Below are 14,146 nucleotides of genomic sequence, written 5' to 3' on the forward strand. Positions count from 1 at the left end.
GAATGTGCGCCGAAAACTCGGGCTCTCTCTTACAAAGTTGGCACAAACCGCAGTTTGGCCATCCTCGCTTTTGCAAGCGGTCGACCGTCCACACCCTATTTTTAATGACGAGCCACGCAAAAAATTTGCACTTCGGTGGCGCCTAGTTTCTCCATACAACAGGAACCGTAGTGGTGGGAATTGTCTCCTCAAATTGCACGTTGTATGCGGAGGTCGCCGAGTAGACTCGGCTGGTTGTGAGGTTCCATGAAATATCGTCCTGTACATGCTCCTCCAAATAGATGGGGTCAAGAAGAGCCCATAGAGCGTAGAACTGATGCAAATGATTGATCGAGAGGCCCTCGGAAATGTTGATCCTGGTAACCCAAGCGAGGTCAAGGAGGGTGTCATGCACATCGGTGTTTTTCCTCTTGGAGAGTTGAAATATGAAGGGGGCAATATCCTTTGGTTTTTTCCCATTCGGCCATGGAGAATGCTAGAACTTGGCCAAGCGGCCATTCCCAACGACAATGGTTGTGGCCGCATAGAAGAGATCCATATCGGTGTTGTCACAAGGGTTACCTAAATGCACCCATGCCCTGTTGGGCTCTTTCCATTCGTACCATGCCCATCTCAAGCGTAGAGCCCTCGCAAATTTGCGGATATCAAGAACACCTAATCCTCCCAATCGTTTTGGCCTGCAAACTAAAACCCAACTAACTTTGCATTGTCCGCCTGAGACTTTGTCCGCCCAAAGGAAAGCTCTCTCAATTTTGTGTAGCACCCAATTATGCATTTCTTTGAATAAGATCACCGCGTCAACCGCACGGGGTATCATCTAGTTAGACAGAGAGATGATGTACCCAGGTGCACCCAGCAGCTCTGCCCCTTCCATCCTTGCATTGCATGGTGTGCGGGTTGCTACCGAGAGACATTTCTGTGAAATGTGAATAAACACTTTACCGATTTGGCATGAGAACGGTAATCTCGATGGCAGGAAGCATGGTATAATAATAGTTTCAGTTTGATACGTCAAATATTCCAGCTTTGTTATGACAAAGGCAAATACTAGGTAAATAATGGCAAGCAAGAGACCTCATCCCCACTATGAGAAGTACAAACTATGGCTTTACAAAGATGGGACCAAATAGGTGTGATTCTCAGACTGCAAGCGTCGCTCCGTCAGAAACCATGCTGGTTGATCCAACAGGGCAAAAATCCTAGCTGAAAGCCTCATTTTTTAAGTGCATTCATCCTGTCTCTCAGGTAATACAGCTTAGCTCTCCTGACTTTCTTCCTGTCCAAGATCTTCATTTCTTTGATGTTTGGTGAGTAACTGAATGGAAAAGAGAAAGCCGCATCAGAAATATAGTCCAAGCAAATACTTGATAGCTAATTAGGAGAAAGACATGTGGCCATTCAAACAACAATAAACTTAAAAAATCATAAATAATGGGAAGCTCGGGGCAAGCTCAAATCAATCTAGCTAGTACTCCCTCTGTTAAAAAATATAAGATGCTTTGGATATTTCAATATGGGCTACATACGGACAGAAATGAGTGAACAAACACACTAAAATGAGTCTATATACGTCCGAATAAGAAAAAGTTGGAAAATATTATAATAGTGGACGGAGGGAGTATAATATATGCTGGCAAAGATGCAGGGGTTATATGTAATCATATGTCAATATCTTTCAAGTTTAATTCTAGTTCTAAATATTAAAAGTTGAATACATACATATAACTGCAGAACAACAAAGATCCTGCGAATCCAAAGCAAAAAACATATAAACTGCTACTGGTAGCATTCTTTGAATGTATTTGTTTCCACAGAAAATGCAGAACAAACAAACAAAAGGCCACAAGGTCAGAACAATTGGGATTTGAACATAACCGGATGACGTGTTTATGGAACTACAACCTCCACTTCGAACAGGAAGCTAAATGGGCACAAGCAGTCATGTCAATCATTCCACAAAATAGCCAAAGGGATCATATGTGCCTACTTGGTACCAGAAACTAGCTGTGCCCATCTCATCATTAACTTACTTCAGGGTCATTACCTAAGTATGTACCCTAGCATGGTTCAGAATATAGTATGCATGGATTTACAACAAATGGAAGGACCAGATGAATCTAGTTTGATTGTTCTCATCGGCGAATGAGAAACTAGAGGAACATAAGGAAGTCAGCTGTTGGTTATCTAGCCTAAACAGGAGACAGGGGATGGGAGAGTGATAATATAAAACTAGCAAATGCGGGAGATGGGAAAGAATGAAAAAAAAAAAAACTACTCCCTCCGTTCACAAATACAAGATGTTCTAACTTTTTTTCTGAATCGGATGTATATAGACACGTTTTAGTGTGTTTGTTCACTCATTTCAGTCCTTATGTAGTCCATATTGAAATATCCAAAACATCTTATATTTGTGAACGGAGGGAGTAGCAAATAGGGGAGAGTCCTCCCACAAGTTAGCCCTTGGGCCTCTCCCCCAACATCAGCAATACCAGCATGACAAAAACTTTACTACCTGAGCAGTGAGCACAGTTTTCTCAGTTCTGCAAACACCGAACTACATTTATCCGGGGATATTGTTAGGTATTTTCTTTTTGAGAGAAAGGATACTGTAAGGTTACTCACAAACAAGGGACAAGAACTCCCTGTCTGATATCATAACGGATAGGGACAAGTAGCCCACTAAGAACATGATGTTCAGTGGTTGTTGAAGTGTTGCCAGATTTGAATTAAGGATATCACAGAATCAAGAGGTACTTCAATCTCAGCATGATATGTTCCAAGACAAAGCAGTATAAATATTTCAAAATAAATAAATAAAAATGGAGTAGAAGAGCACATGTTTGGTTTGACTTACAGTGGAAAGACGGACTCGACTCCCACACCAGCTACTAATCTACGCAATCTGAAGGTTGTATTTATCCCAGCATTGCGCCTTGCTATCACAATCCCTTTCAACGTAGACTCTCGCCGTTTGTTCTCAGGAACTTGCTGTTTATTCACAGGATCAGTACCAGAAATGTATCCGGAGAGCGCTAAAGCAGCAACGTGAAATGCTATACCAATCTCATCTGAATGATGCATCCAGGCTGCACATCAGGAATCTCCCTCTCCGTGCGGACCTTTTCAACCGCCTCTTTGTTCAAGATCTGCAAAACCAAACAAAGAACATGACAAGCAGTTTTATGCTTTTGTGGCAACATTACTGCTACTGGATGTTATACATAGTAGTTCCTGCAAGTACCACTAAGCCTTACGTTCATAATGTGTCTTGCAGTCTTGTCGGGCCTCTTGAACTTGATGCGTGGGGGGTGCTCAACCGCAGGGGAGCTGGAATCGTCCTCGTCCTCGGCGACCTCAGCAGTTCCCACCGTCGACAAACCCCTCGTCATGAGAACTTTTGCGCAGAAACCAGAGGAGGCAGGAACACCATCACGGGAAATGAACCGATTCTGCACGCAAAGAAATTGATCCAGACGACATGACCTGGACGAATTCGAAGAAACACACAAAAGAGGACAAGAATCCTACCCCAGTTGGAGGAGTGAACCCGCAAGGCCTGAGGTGTTTGATGGCCGAGGATGGCGGCTGAGTGGCTACAGGAGCAGCAAACTCCAGGAGCCTCGCCGCAGCCCCGCGGTTTCCGGCTCGGCAGACATTCCGGAGCAAAGATTGCATCCTGAGGCCCGTACGCTGCGAAGAAATTGCACAGTAAACCAGGGGCGGATCCAGTACAGGGCATGAGTCGTAATTTTTGCGAGAAATCGAAGTTTAGCGGGCATAATACTGCTATGCATGTAACGGGATCAGATCCGGATACAAATATCTGACATCAGGGTTCGGGGAGTTCGGTTGCTAACAGCGGGAAAGGAAAAAAGGAGGGAAGGGCGTACCAGGTGGTTGGATGCTCGTCGCCGGCGAAGGGGCAAGACGAAGAGGGCGGCGCCGCCAGGAAAGAGAGGGAGAGAGAGGTGAACGGGAGGGGAGGTGTGAACGAGCAGAGTGCAGACTTACGTCAGGAGATGGGCCAGCCCAGGCCGAGCGGGAAACAGCGACCCAGCTCGGGGCAGGAATTGGCCCGTTTCTCTATTTTCCATTCTTTCTTTTCCCTGCAATTTTTATGATTATTAGTTTATTGTATTTATTTACATATATTTCAGAAAAAATTGTAACGAATGCATGTACTTTTATTACCTAAGACGGTAATTGAACATACACATATGTGTTTTAAGAAAAAAACAATCCACCCAATAAAGCAATATTGGATTCCATGTTTGAAAGGAATAACGCAGCATCTTAAATAAAAGCATCAAAAAATATATGTGATTTGTTTCATAAAATATGAAGGTAATAAATGTATCTCCATCCTCATCATGAGAAAAATGTTCGAGCTTCATGAAAAACTTGTTCTAGCCTTACAAGAAAAATGATCCAGCTTCACTAGAAAATGTTCCATCTTAATGTACCTTTTTCCATGTTTTTTAAAAATTAAATAACTAAAATATAGCATCTATAATAATTTATGTTTTAAAATAAAAATACTCAAACTATATCTTATATTATTATACTATTATTTTTTGAAAGATCCAGGACCTGCTGGCATTGCATTGATTTAGTAGAGAGAGTGGTTACAAAGTTTGATCAAGTGATCGGGTGAATCACAGAAAAATATTCTCCTAGCTTGGTACTCTCGTGCCCCTTCTTGGACCCGAGACCTAGCTATGCTATGCTAATTCCTCACTACCATGGCCCCAAAGGGGTACTCAAAGCATTTTACTCCAGCTAACTGCCAAAGCTCCATGTTGTATCTGATCTTTGCGAGCACCTCTGGCATCGACGCGATCTTGTGCCTGAAAGTGCAAGAGTTTCTCTCCTGCCAGATTTCCCAAACGATGAGGATCACCAGGACATGCAAAATAACGTTGCTAGAAATTTTAGGGACATGTGGTTCTACCCTATCTACAAGTGTCCAAGTGCGAAGCGACAAATGTTAGGAGGAGATGTTTATGGCTTAATTACACTCCTGTTTTCCTAATGAACACAGTGTATCGTGATTTTATCCCTTATTAAGTAAGCAATAAAGCTTTTTTAACTCGCAAAAAGAAGTGTCCAACTCAGACTGGTACCTTATCTACAAACAGCATGACTTAAAACTAACAGTAAGTTAACTCATGACACATATTTAACACGGGCTTGTCAGTAGGAATTTTATTTTTGCAAGATCCAGACTTGCTGGCTTTTCATTGGCTTAGCAGGGGAGAGTTACAAAAGTTGTGATCAAATGATCAAGAAAGAGATGATGTTTCTCAGAGGTGTAGGAGGAGGGAGCACGCAGGAACCCTCCTACTCACCATTGCCGAACAAAAACAAGGCCTATTCCTCACGTTATTTCCCCGAAAGGGGGCGCTATGGCATGGGTTCCGGCGAGTCTCCATTGCTCGATATCTCTTCGGCAGGCTTCTATCACGCTAAGCACATTCGGTGCCTTTCCTCTGAATGTACAGTTGTTTCTCTCCAGCCAGATGTGCCAGGCGATCATGGCCACCATTGTCTTGACTCCTCTTTTCTCCCTTGGCGCCGCGGAGTTGAAGATTTTGGTGACAGCGTCGGTTGTTGTTTGCTTGAACTCCAGGAGGCCGGTGAGAGTGCCGCGCAGCCCTCCCAGGTGGCTGCTCTTGACCAAACTTCCCACGAGGTGTTGCACTCCCATATGAGGTGAAAAGAAGACTCGAGGTTGCGGCAGCATAGCTGGCAGAAATAAGGATTTTCCCATCCCCTACGTTGTAGGCGATCATTGCACCAGAGCCGGTTGTGGTGGAGTAACCAGAGAAAGAATTTGATCTTCCCAGGAGCCCAGATCTTCCACACCAATCTTTTCATGGTCGATGTTGGTTGCGAAGGGAATTGGGAGTTGTACGCTGACCTCATTGTGTAGTGGCCTCCGGCTTTCCATGCGATCTCGTCTTCAATTCCTTCCCGCAACACCAGGTTTGCGTCTCTGATGCGGCGCTGCAACCACACGGCCTGGGGGATGATCTCCAAGTTGTTGTCGTGCCTGAGGTCCATGATCCATCTGTCTTCGCGTATTGCATCAGCCACCGTGCGGTTCTTCCTGGTTGAGCGCCTGAACAGGGCTGGGTAGACTTGCCATAGCGGTTGCTCGCCGAGCCAGGAGCAGTGCCAGAGAGGGCTCTGTTGTCGTTCCCCACCGTCACCGTCGTCATCGAGGCGAAGAGTGCTCTATCCTTGTCGTCACAAGGCGTCCCCATGCCTGCCGATGGCCTGGCCGGGTCTGTCCATGCCAGCCATAGCCATCGGAGACGCAGTGCACGCGCGAACCGCTCCATGTTGGGGATGCCGAGACCGTCGTGGTCGACCGGGGACGTGACTAGCCGCCAGTTTACTTTGCATCTACCGCCGATGGCCTCTTCATCGTGCGCCCACAGGAACCGCCGACGTGCCTTGTCAACGTCCTTGTAGAATCTTTTCGGAATGCGCAGGGCCGACATGGCGAAGGCGGGCAACGCGGACAAGACGCACCGGACCAGCACGCGACGACCCGCGATCGGTAGGAGACGGCCTTTCCAAGCCGCGAGCCGTGCGCGGATGCGATCGAGAAGATACTGGATGTGCACGAGCCGGAGCCTGCCGATGCAGAGCGGAAGACCTAGGTATCTGATCGGGAAGCCTACTGTAGTGCCGCCGAAATTTTGAAGGACATCTATGAGGTCTATACTACCGCAGTTGAGGGCTGTCGCTGACGATTTTTGGGGGTTGCTGCGCAGTCCCGTCGCCTCTCCAAACCCGTCTAGGAGTTGCATGATGGTATCTATCTCCTGGCTCATCGGACTGGCGTAGAAGATCGCGTCGTCAGCGTATAGTGTGACGCGCAGGCGTCCTACACCGGTCGGTGATACGTCTCCAACGTATCTGTAATTTTTGATTGTCCCATGCTATTATATTATCTGTTTTGGATGTTTAATGGGCTTTATTATACACTTCTATATTATTTTTGGGATAACCTATTAACCAAAGGCCCAGTGCAAAATGCTTTTTTTTGCCTATTTCAGTGTTTCGCAGAAAAGGAATATCAAACGGAATCCAAATGGAATGAAACCTTCGGGAGAGTTATTTTTGGAGCAAACGTGATTCAGGAGACTTGGAGTGGACGTCAAGGAAGCAACGAGGCGGCCACGAGGCAGGGAGGCGCGCCCCCACCCTCGTGGGCCCCTCGTGGCTCCACCGACCTACTTCTTTCGCCTATATATACTCATATACCCCGAAAACATCCAAGAGCACCACGAAACCCTATTTCCACCGCCGCAACCTTTTGTACCCGTGAGATCCCATCTTGGGGCCTTTTCCGGCGCTCCGCCGGAGGGGGAATCGATCACGGAGGGCTTCTACATCAACACCATAGCCTCTCCGATGATGTGTGAGTAGTTTACCACAGACCTTCGGGTCCATAGTTATTAGCTAGATGACTTCTTCTCTCTCTTTGGATCTCAATACAAAGTTCTCCTCGATTCTCTTGGAGATCTATTCGATGTAATTATTTTTGCGGTGTGTTTGTCGAGATCCGATGAATTGTGGGTTTATGATCAAGATTATCTATGAACAATATTTGGTTATTCTCTGAATTCTTATATGTATGATTTGATATCTTTGCAAGTCTCTTCGAATTATCAGTTTGGTTTTGCCTACTAGATTGATCTTTCTTGCAATGGGAGAAGTGCTTAGCTTTGGGTTCAATCTTGCGGTGTCCTTTCCCAATGACAGCAGGGGAAGCAAGGCACGTATTGTATTGTTGCCATCGAGGATAAAAGATGGGTTTTATATCATATTGCTTGAGTTTATCCCTCTACATCATGTCATCTTGCCTAATGCGTTACTCTGTTCTTATGAACTTAATACTCTAGATAGATGCATGCTGGATAGCGGTCGATGTGTGGAGTAATAGTAGTAGATGCAGAATCGTTTCGGTCTACTTGACACGGACGTGATGCCTATATACATGATCATGCCTAGATATTCTCATAACTATGCGCTTTTCTATCAATATCTCGACAGTAATTTGTTCACCCACCGTAGATTATGCTATCTTGAGAGAAGCCACTAGTGAAACCTATGGCCCCCGGGTCTATTCTCCATCATATAAGTTTTCGATCTATTTTACTTTGCAATCTTTACTTTCCAATCTATATCATAAAATACCAAAAATATTTATCTGATTATCTCTATCAGATCTCACTTTTGCAAGTGGCTGTGAAGGGATTGACAACCTCTTTATCGCGTTGGTTGCAAGGTTCTTATTTGTTTGTGTAGGTACGAGGCAATTTGCTTGTATCCTCCTACTGGATTGATACCTTGGTTCTCAAAAACTGAGGGAAATACTTACGCTACTTTGCTGCATCACCCTTTTCTCTTCAAGGGAAAAACAACGCATGCTCAAGAGGTAGCAAGAAGGATTTCTGGCGCCGTTGCCGGGGAGGTTTATGCCAAGTCAAGTCAAGATTTGATCTCCCGCCAACGTGCGAATTTCTGGCACCGTTGCCGGGGAGATCTACACACAAGTCAAGATATACCAAGTACCCATCACAAACTCTTATCCCTCACATTACATTATTTGCCATTTGCCTCTCGTTTTCCTCTCCCCCACTTCACCTTTGCCGTTTTATTCGCCCTCTTTTTCCGTTCGTCTCTTTTCGCTTGCCTCTTGTGTGTCCGTGTGCTAGATCGTTTGTTTCGTCGTCATGTCTAGTCCTTCTATCATTGTTAGTACTCCCGATCATGAAGTTCTTAATTTTCAACAGAGGGAGGGAGAAAATCTAAAAAACTCTGTACAGAATTTGCAATGCTCAGAATAGATCCACTAGGAAGCAATCTACTTCCGTTCTTCTTCGCAATTTTTATGTAGGAATCACTCCGTGGAACAGATATATTCTTGATACCATTACCGGAGGGAATTTCTTGGGTAGCCATACTTTTGATTCTTATAATGCTATGATGGATTTGTTTGGCTCACCACCTCTTTTGGTTAATGGAACTATTTTAACCTTGGAACATGTGATGCAAAGGCTTGAAATTATTGAAAATAAAGTTGCCACTATAGAGTCGATTGAAAATTTGGATAAAAAGATCCACAACCAAATTACCCAATATGGATCTAAGGTAGGAGCTACTCTGAATTTTTTTAAGGAAAAGGAACCCATAGTTAACGAAAAGATAGATCAAGATTCCACAAGAATTGATAAACTTGAGGATATTATTACCAACTTAGGGTCTGTCCTTTCCTCCGTGAGAAATACTCCAAATTCTCCTAATGCCAAATTTTCCAAATTGATGTATGTTCCTAAAAATAAGGGTGAATCTTCTAGTAAGAAAAATGCGGATCTCAAATCCATAAGTGTTCACCCCAATTTTTTCGCTATCATTAAGGAACCTTTTGCTACAAATGAATTTCTTGATTTCTTGCCTCGGAGTTTGATCATTAACAAAAAGAAGGAAACTCCTAAGGGTTATAAGTGTTGTATTGAAGAATTGCATACCAAAGATGATAATACCTAGATCTATTCTTGCCTTTATGCCTAGTTAGAGGCGTTAAACGATAGCGCTTGCTGGGAGGCAACCCAATTTATTTTTGTTTCTTGATTTTTATTTATGTTTAATAATAAATAATTGATCTAGCCTCTGGTTAGATGTGGTTTTATGTTTTAATTAGTGTTTGTGCCAAGTAAAACCTATAGGATCTTCTTGGATGATAGTTATTTGATCTTGCTGAAAAAGTCAGAAACATTCTGCTCATGAAAACAATTGTTAAAAATCACCAGAACGTGATAAAATACTGATTCCAATTGCAGTAGATCAATAAACAAATTATATAGGTATTCCTATTTTGGTAGAATTTTTGGAGTTCCATAAGTTTGCGTGTGATACAGATTACTACAGACTGTTCTGTTTTTGACAGATTCTATTTTTTGTGTGTTGTTTGCTTATTTTGATGAATCTATGGCTAGTTTTGGGGGGTATGAACCATAGAGAAGTTGGAATACGGTAGGTTTAACACCAATATAAATAAATAATGAGTTCATTACAGTACCTTAAAGTGGTGGTTTGTTTTATTTCGCTAACGGAGCTCATGAGATTTTCTGTTGAGTTTTGTGTTGTGAAGTTTTCAAGTTTTGGGTAAAGATTTGATGGATTATAGAATAATAAGTGGCAAGAGCCTAAGGTTGGGGATGCCCAAGGCACCCCAAGGTAAAATTCAAGGACAACCAAAAGCCTAAGCTTGGGGATGCCCCGGAAGGCATCCCCTCTTTCGTCTTCGTCCATCGGTAACTTTACTTGATGCTATATTTTTATTCACCACATGATATGTGTTTTGCTTGGAGTGTCTTGTATGATTTGAGTCTTTGCTTTTTAGTTTACCACAATCATCCTTGCTGTACACACATTTTGGGAGAGACACACATGAATCGGAATTTATTAGAATACTTTATGTGCTTCACTTGTATCTTTTGAGCTAGATAATTTTGCTCTAGTGCTTCACTTATATCTTTTTAGAGCACGGTGGTGGTTCTATTTTATAGAAATTATTGATCTCTCATGCTTCACTTAAATTATTTTGAGAGTCCTTTAGAACAGAATGGTAATTTGCTTTGGCTATAAAATTAGTCCTAATATGATAGGCATCCAAGATGGATATAATAAAAACTTTCATATAGAGTGCATTGAATACTATGAGAAGTTTGATACTTGACGATTGTTTTGAGATATGAAGATGGTGATATTAGAGTTGTGCTAGTTGGGTAATTGTGAATTTGAGAAATACTTGTGTTGAAGTTTGCAAGTCCCGTAGCATGCACGTATGGTAACCGTTGTGTAACAAATTTGAAACATGAGGTGTTCTTTGATTGTCATCCTTATGAGTGGCGGTCGGGGACGAGCGATGGTCTTTTCCTACCAATCTATCCCCCTAGGAGCATGCGCGTAGTGCTTGGTTTTTGATGACTTGTAGATTTTTGCAATAAGTATGTGAGTTCTTTATGACTAATGTTGAGTCCATGGATCATACGCACTCTCACCCTTCCATCATTGCTAGCCTCTTCGGTACCGTGCATTGCCCTTTCTCACCTTGAGAGTTGGTGCAAACTTCGCCGGTGCATCCAACCCCCGTGATATGATACGCTCTATCACACATAAACCTCCTTATATCTTCCTCAAAACAGCCACCATACCTACCTATTATGGCATTTCCATAGCCATTCCGAGATATATTGCCATGCAACTATGCACCATTTCATTTATTATGACATGCTTCATCATTGTCATATTGCCTTGCATGATCATGTAGTTGACATCGTATCTGTCGCAAAGCCGCTATGCATAGTTCATCATACATGTCATTCTTGATTCATTGCCCATCCCGGTACACCGCCGGAGGCATCCATGTAGAGTCATATTTTGTTCTAAGTATCGATTTGTAATATTTGAGTTGTAAATAAATAAAAGTGTGATGATCATCATTATTAGAGCATTGTCCCCCCAAAAAAGAGAAAGGCCAAAAAAAGGACCCAAAAAAAGGGACAATGTTACTATCCTTTTTCACACTTGTGCTTCAAAGTAGCACCATGATCTTCATGATAGAGAGTCTCTTATTTTGTCACTTTCATATACTAGTGGGAATTTTTCACTATAAGAACTTGGCTTGTATATTCCAACGATGGGCTTCCTCAAATGCCCTAGGTCTTCGTGAGCAAGCAAGTTGGATGCACACCCACTTAGTTTCTTTTGTTGAGCTTTCATACATTTATAGCTCTAGTGCATCCGTTGCATGGCAATCCCTACTCCTTGCATTGACATCAATTGATGGGCATCTCCCTAGCCCGTTGATTAGCCGCGTCGGTGTGAGACTTTCTCCTTTTTTTTCTTCTCCACATAACCCCCATCATTATATTCTATTCCACCCATAGTGCTATATCCATGGCTCACGCTCATGTATTGCGTGAAGGTTGAAAAAGTTTGAGATTACTAAAGTATGAAACAATTGCTTGGCTTGTCATCGGGGTTGTGCATGATGAGAATATTCTTGTGTGACGAAAATGGAGCATGACCAAACTATATGATTTTGTAGGGATGAACTTTCTTTGGCCATGTTATTTTGAGAAGACATAATTGCTTAGTTAGTATGCTTGAAGTATTATCATTTTTATGTCAATATTAAACCTTTATCTTGAATCTTTCGGATCTGAACATTCATGCCACAATAAAGAAAATTGCATTGAAAATTATGTCAGAAAGCATTGCACATCAAAAATTCTATTTTTATCATTTACCTACTCGAGGACGAGCAGGAATTAAGCTTGGGGATGCTTGATACGTCTCCAACGTATCTATAATTTTTTATTGTTCCATGCTATTATATTATCTGTTTTGGATGTTTAATGGGCTTTATTATACACTTTATATTATTTTTGGGACTAACCTATTAACCAAAGGCCCAGTGCAAATTGCTATTTTTTTGCCTATTTCAGTGTTTCGCAGAAAAGGAATATCAAACGGAATGAAACCTTCAGGAGAGTTATTTTTGGAACAAACATGATCCAAGAGACTTGGAGTGGACGTCAAGGAAGCAACGAGGCAGGGAGGCGCGCCCCCACCCTCGTGAGCCCCTCGTGGCTCCACCGACCTACTTCTTTCGCCTATATATACTCATATACCCCGAAAACATTCAAGAGCACCACGAAACCCTATTTCCACCGCCGCAACCTTCTGTACCTGTGAGATCCCATCTTGGGGCCTTTTCCGGCGCTCCGCCGGAGGGGGAATCGATCACGGAGGGCTTCTACATCAACACCATAGCCTCTCCGATGATGTGTGAGTAGTTTACCACAGATCTTCGGGTCCATAGTTATTAGCTAGATGGCTTCTTCTCTCTCTTTGGATCTCAATACAAAGTTCTCCTCGATTCTCTTGGAGATCTATTCAATGTAATTCTTTTTGCGGTGTGTTTGTCGAGATCCGATGAATTGTGGGTTTATGATCAAGATTATCTATGAACAATATTTGGTTCTTCTTTGAATTCTTATATGTATGATTTGATATCTTTGCAAGTCTCTTCGAATTATCAGTTTGGTTTGGCATACTAGATTGATCTTTCTTGCACTGGAAGAAGTGCTTAGCTTTGGGTTCAATCTTGCGGTGTCCTTTCCCAGTAACAGCAGGGGCAGCAAGGCACGTATTGTATTGTTGCCATCGAGGATAAAAAGATGGGTTTTATATCATATTGCTTGAGTTTATCCCTCTACATCATGTCATCTTGCCTAATGCGTTACTCTGTTCTTATGAACTTAATACTCTAGATGCATGCTGGATAGAGGTCGATGTGTGGAGTAATAGTAGTAGATGCAGAATTGTTTCGGTCTACTTGACACGGACGTGATGCCTATATGCATGATCATGCCTAGATATTCTCATAACTATGCGCTTTTGTATCAATTGCTCGACAGTAATTTGTTCACCCACCATAGATTATGCTATCTTGAGAGAAGCCACTAGTGAAACCTATGGCCCCCGGGTCTATTCTCCATCATATAAGTTTCCGATCTATTTTACTTTGCAATATTTACTTTCCAATCTATATCATAAAAAAACCAAAAATATTTATCTTATTATCTCTATCAGATCTCACTTTTGCAAGTGGCCGTGAAGGGATTGACAACCCCTTTATCGCGTTGGTTGCAAGGTTCTTATTTGTTTGTGTAGGTACGAGGCGATTTGCGTGTATCCTCCTACTGGATTGATACCTTGATTCTTAAAAACTGAGGGAAATACTTACGCTACTTTGCTGCATCACCCTTTCCTCTTCAAGGGAAAACCAACGCATGCTCAAGAGGTAGTAGTCGGCAAGGGAGCGATGGCGCCGGCCTGCTGTGCTGCCTCTAACAGTCGGTGAAGGGTATCGATCGCCAGAATGAAGAGGATTGGTGAGAGGGGATCCCCTTGCCGCAGTCACCGCTGATGGAGAATCGCAGGGCCCGGGTCTCCGTTGAGCAGATAGGCAGAGGACGCGGAGGAGAGAAGCAGGGCGATCCAGTCTCTCCAGCGCGCCGGGAAGTTCATGCACTGCAGCAGCTCGAGGATATATTCC

General features: G+C 43.0%; 1 protein-coding gene across 1 annotated transcript; it reads right to left on the reverse strand.

The window, feature by feature from the left end:
* Window positions 1-966: 966 nt before the first annotated feature.
* LOC109744172 (large ribosomal subunit protein bL19c) lies at window positions 967-4,029 on the reverse strand. Its single transcript, XM_020303268.3, has 6 exons — window positions 3,891-4,029; window positions 3,529-3,690; window positions 3,255-3,449; window positions 3,060-3,146; window positions 2,855-2,988; window positions 967-1,315 (listed from the first exon to the last, which is right to left on the reverse strand). Exons 2-6 carry the CDS (start codon window positions 3,673-3,675, stop codon window positions 1,213-1,215), a joined length of 666 nt encoding a protein of 221 aa, XP_020158857.1. The 5' UTR covers window positions 3,676-3,690; window positions 3,891-4,029; the 3' UTR covers window positions 967-1,212.
* Between the last annotated feature and the right edge of the window lie 10,117 nt (window positions 4,030-14,146).

Source organism: Aegilops tauschii, chromosome 4, assembly GCF_002575655.3.
Source record: "Aegilops tauschii subsp. strangulata cultivar AL8/78 chromosome 4, Aet v6.0, whole genome shotgun sequence".
Lineage (NCBI taxonomy): Eukaryota > Viridiplantae > Streptophyta > Magnoliopsida > Poales > Poaceae > Aegilops > Aegilops tauschii.

Coding starts and splice junctions, on each gene's coding strand:
- LOC109744172 (XM_020303268.3), bottom strand. CDS start 3,675: ATGCAATCTTTGCTCCGGAATGTCTGCCGAGCCGGAAACCGCGGGGCT. Junction 3,147..3,254: donor CTGCAAGACACATTATGAAC/GTAAGGCTTAGT, acceptor TTGGTTTTGCAG/ATCTTGAACAAAGAGGCGGT. Junction 1,316..2,854: donor GTCGAGTCCGTCTTTCCACT/GTAAGTCAAACC, acceptor TTTTCCATTCAG/TTACTCACCAAACATCAAAG.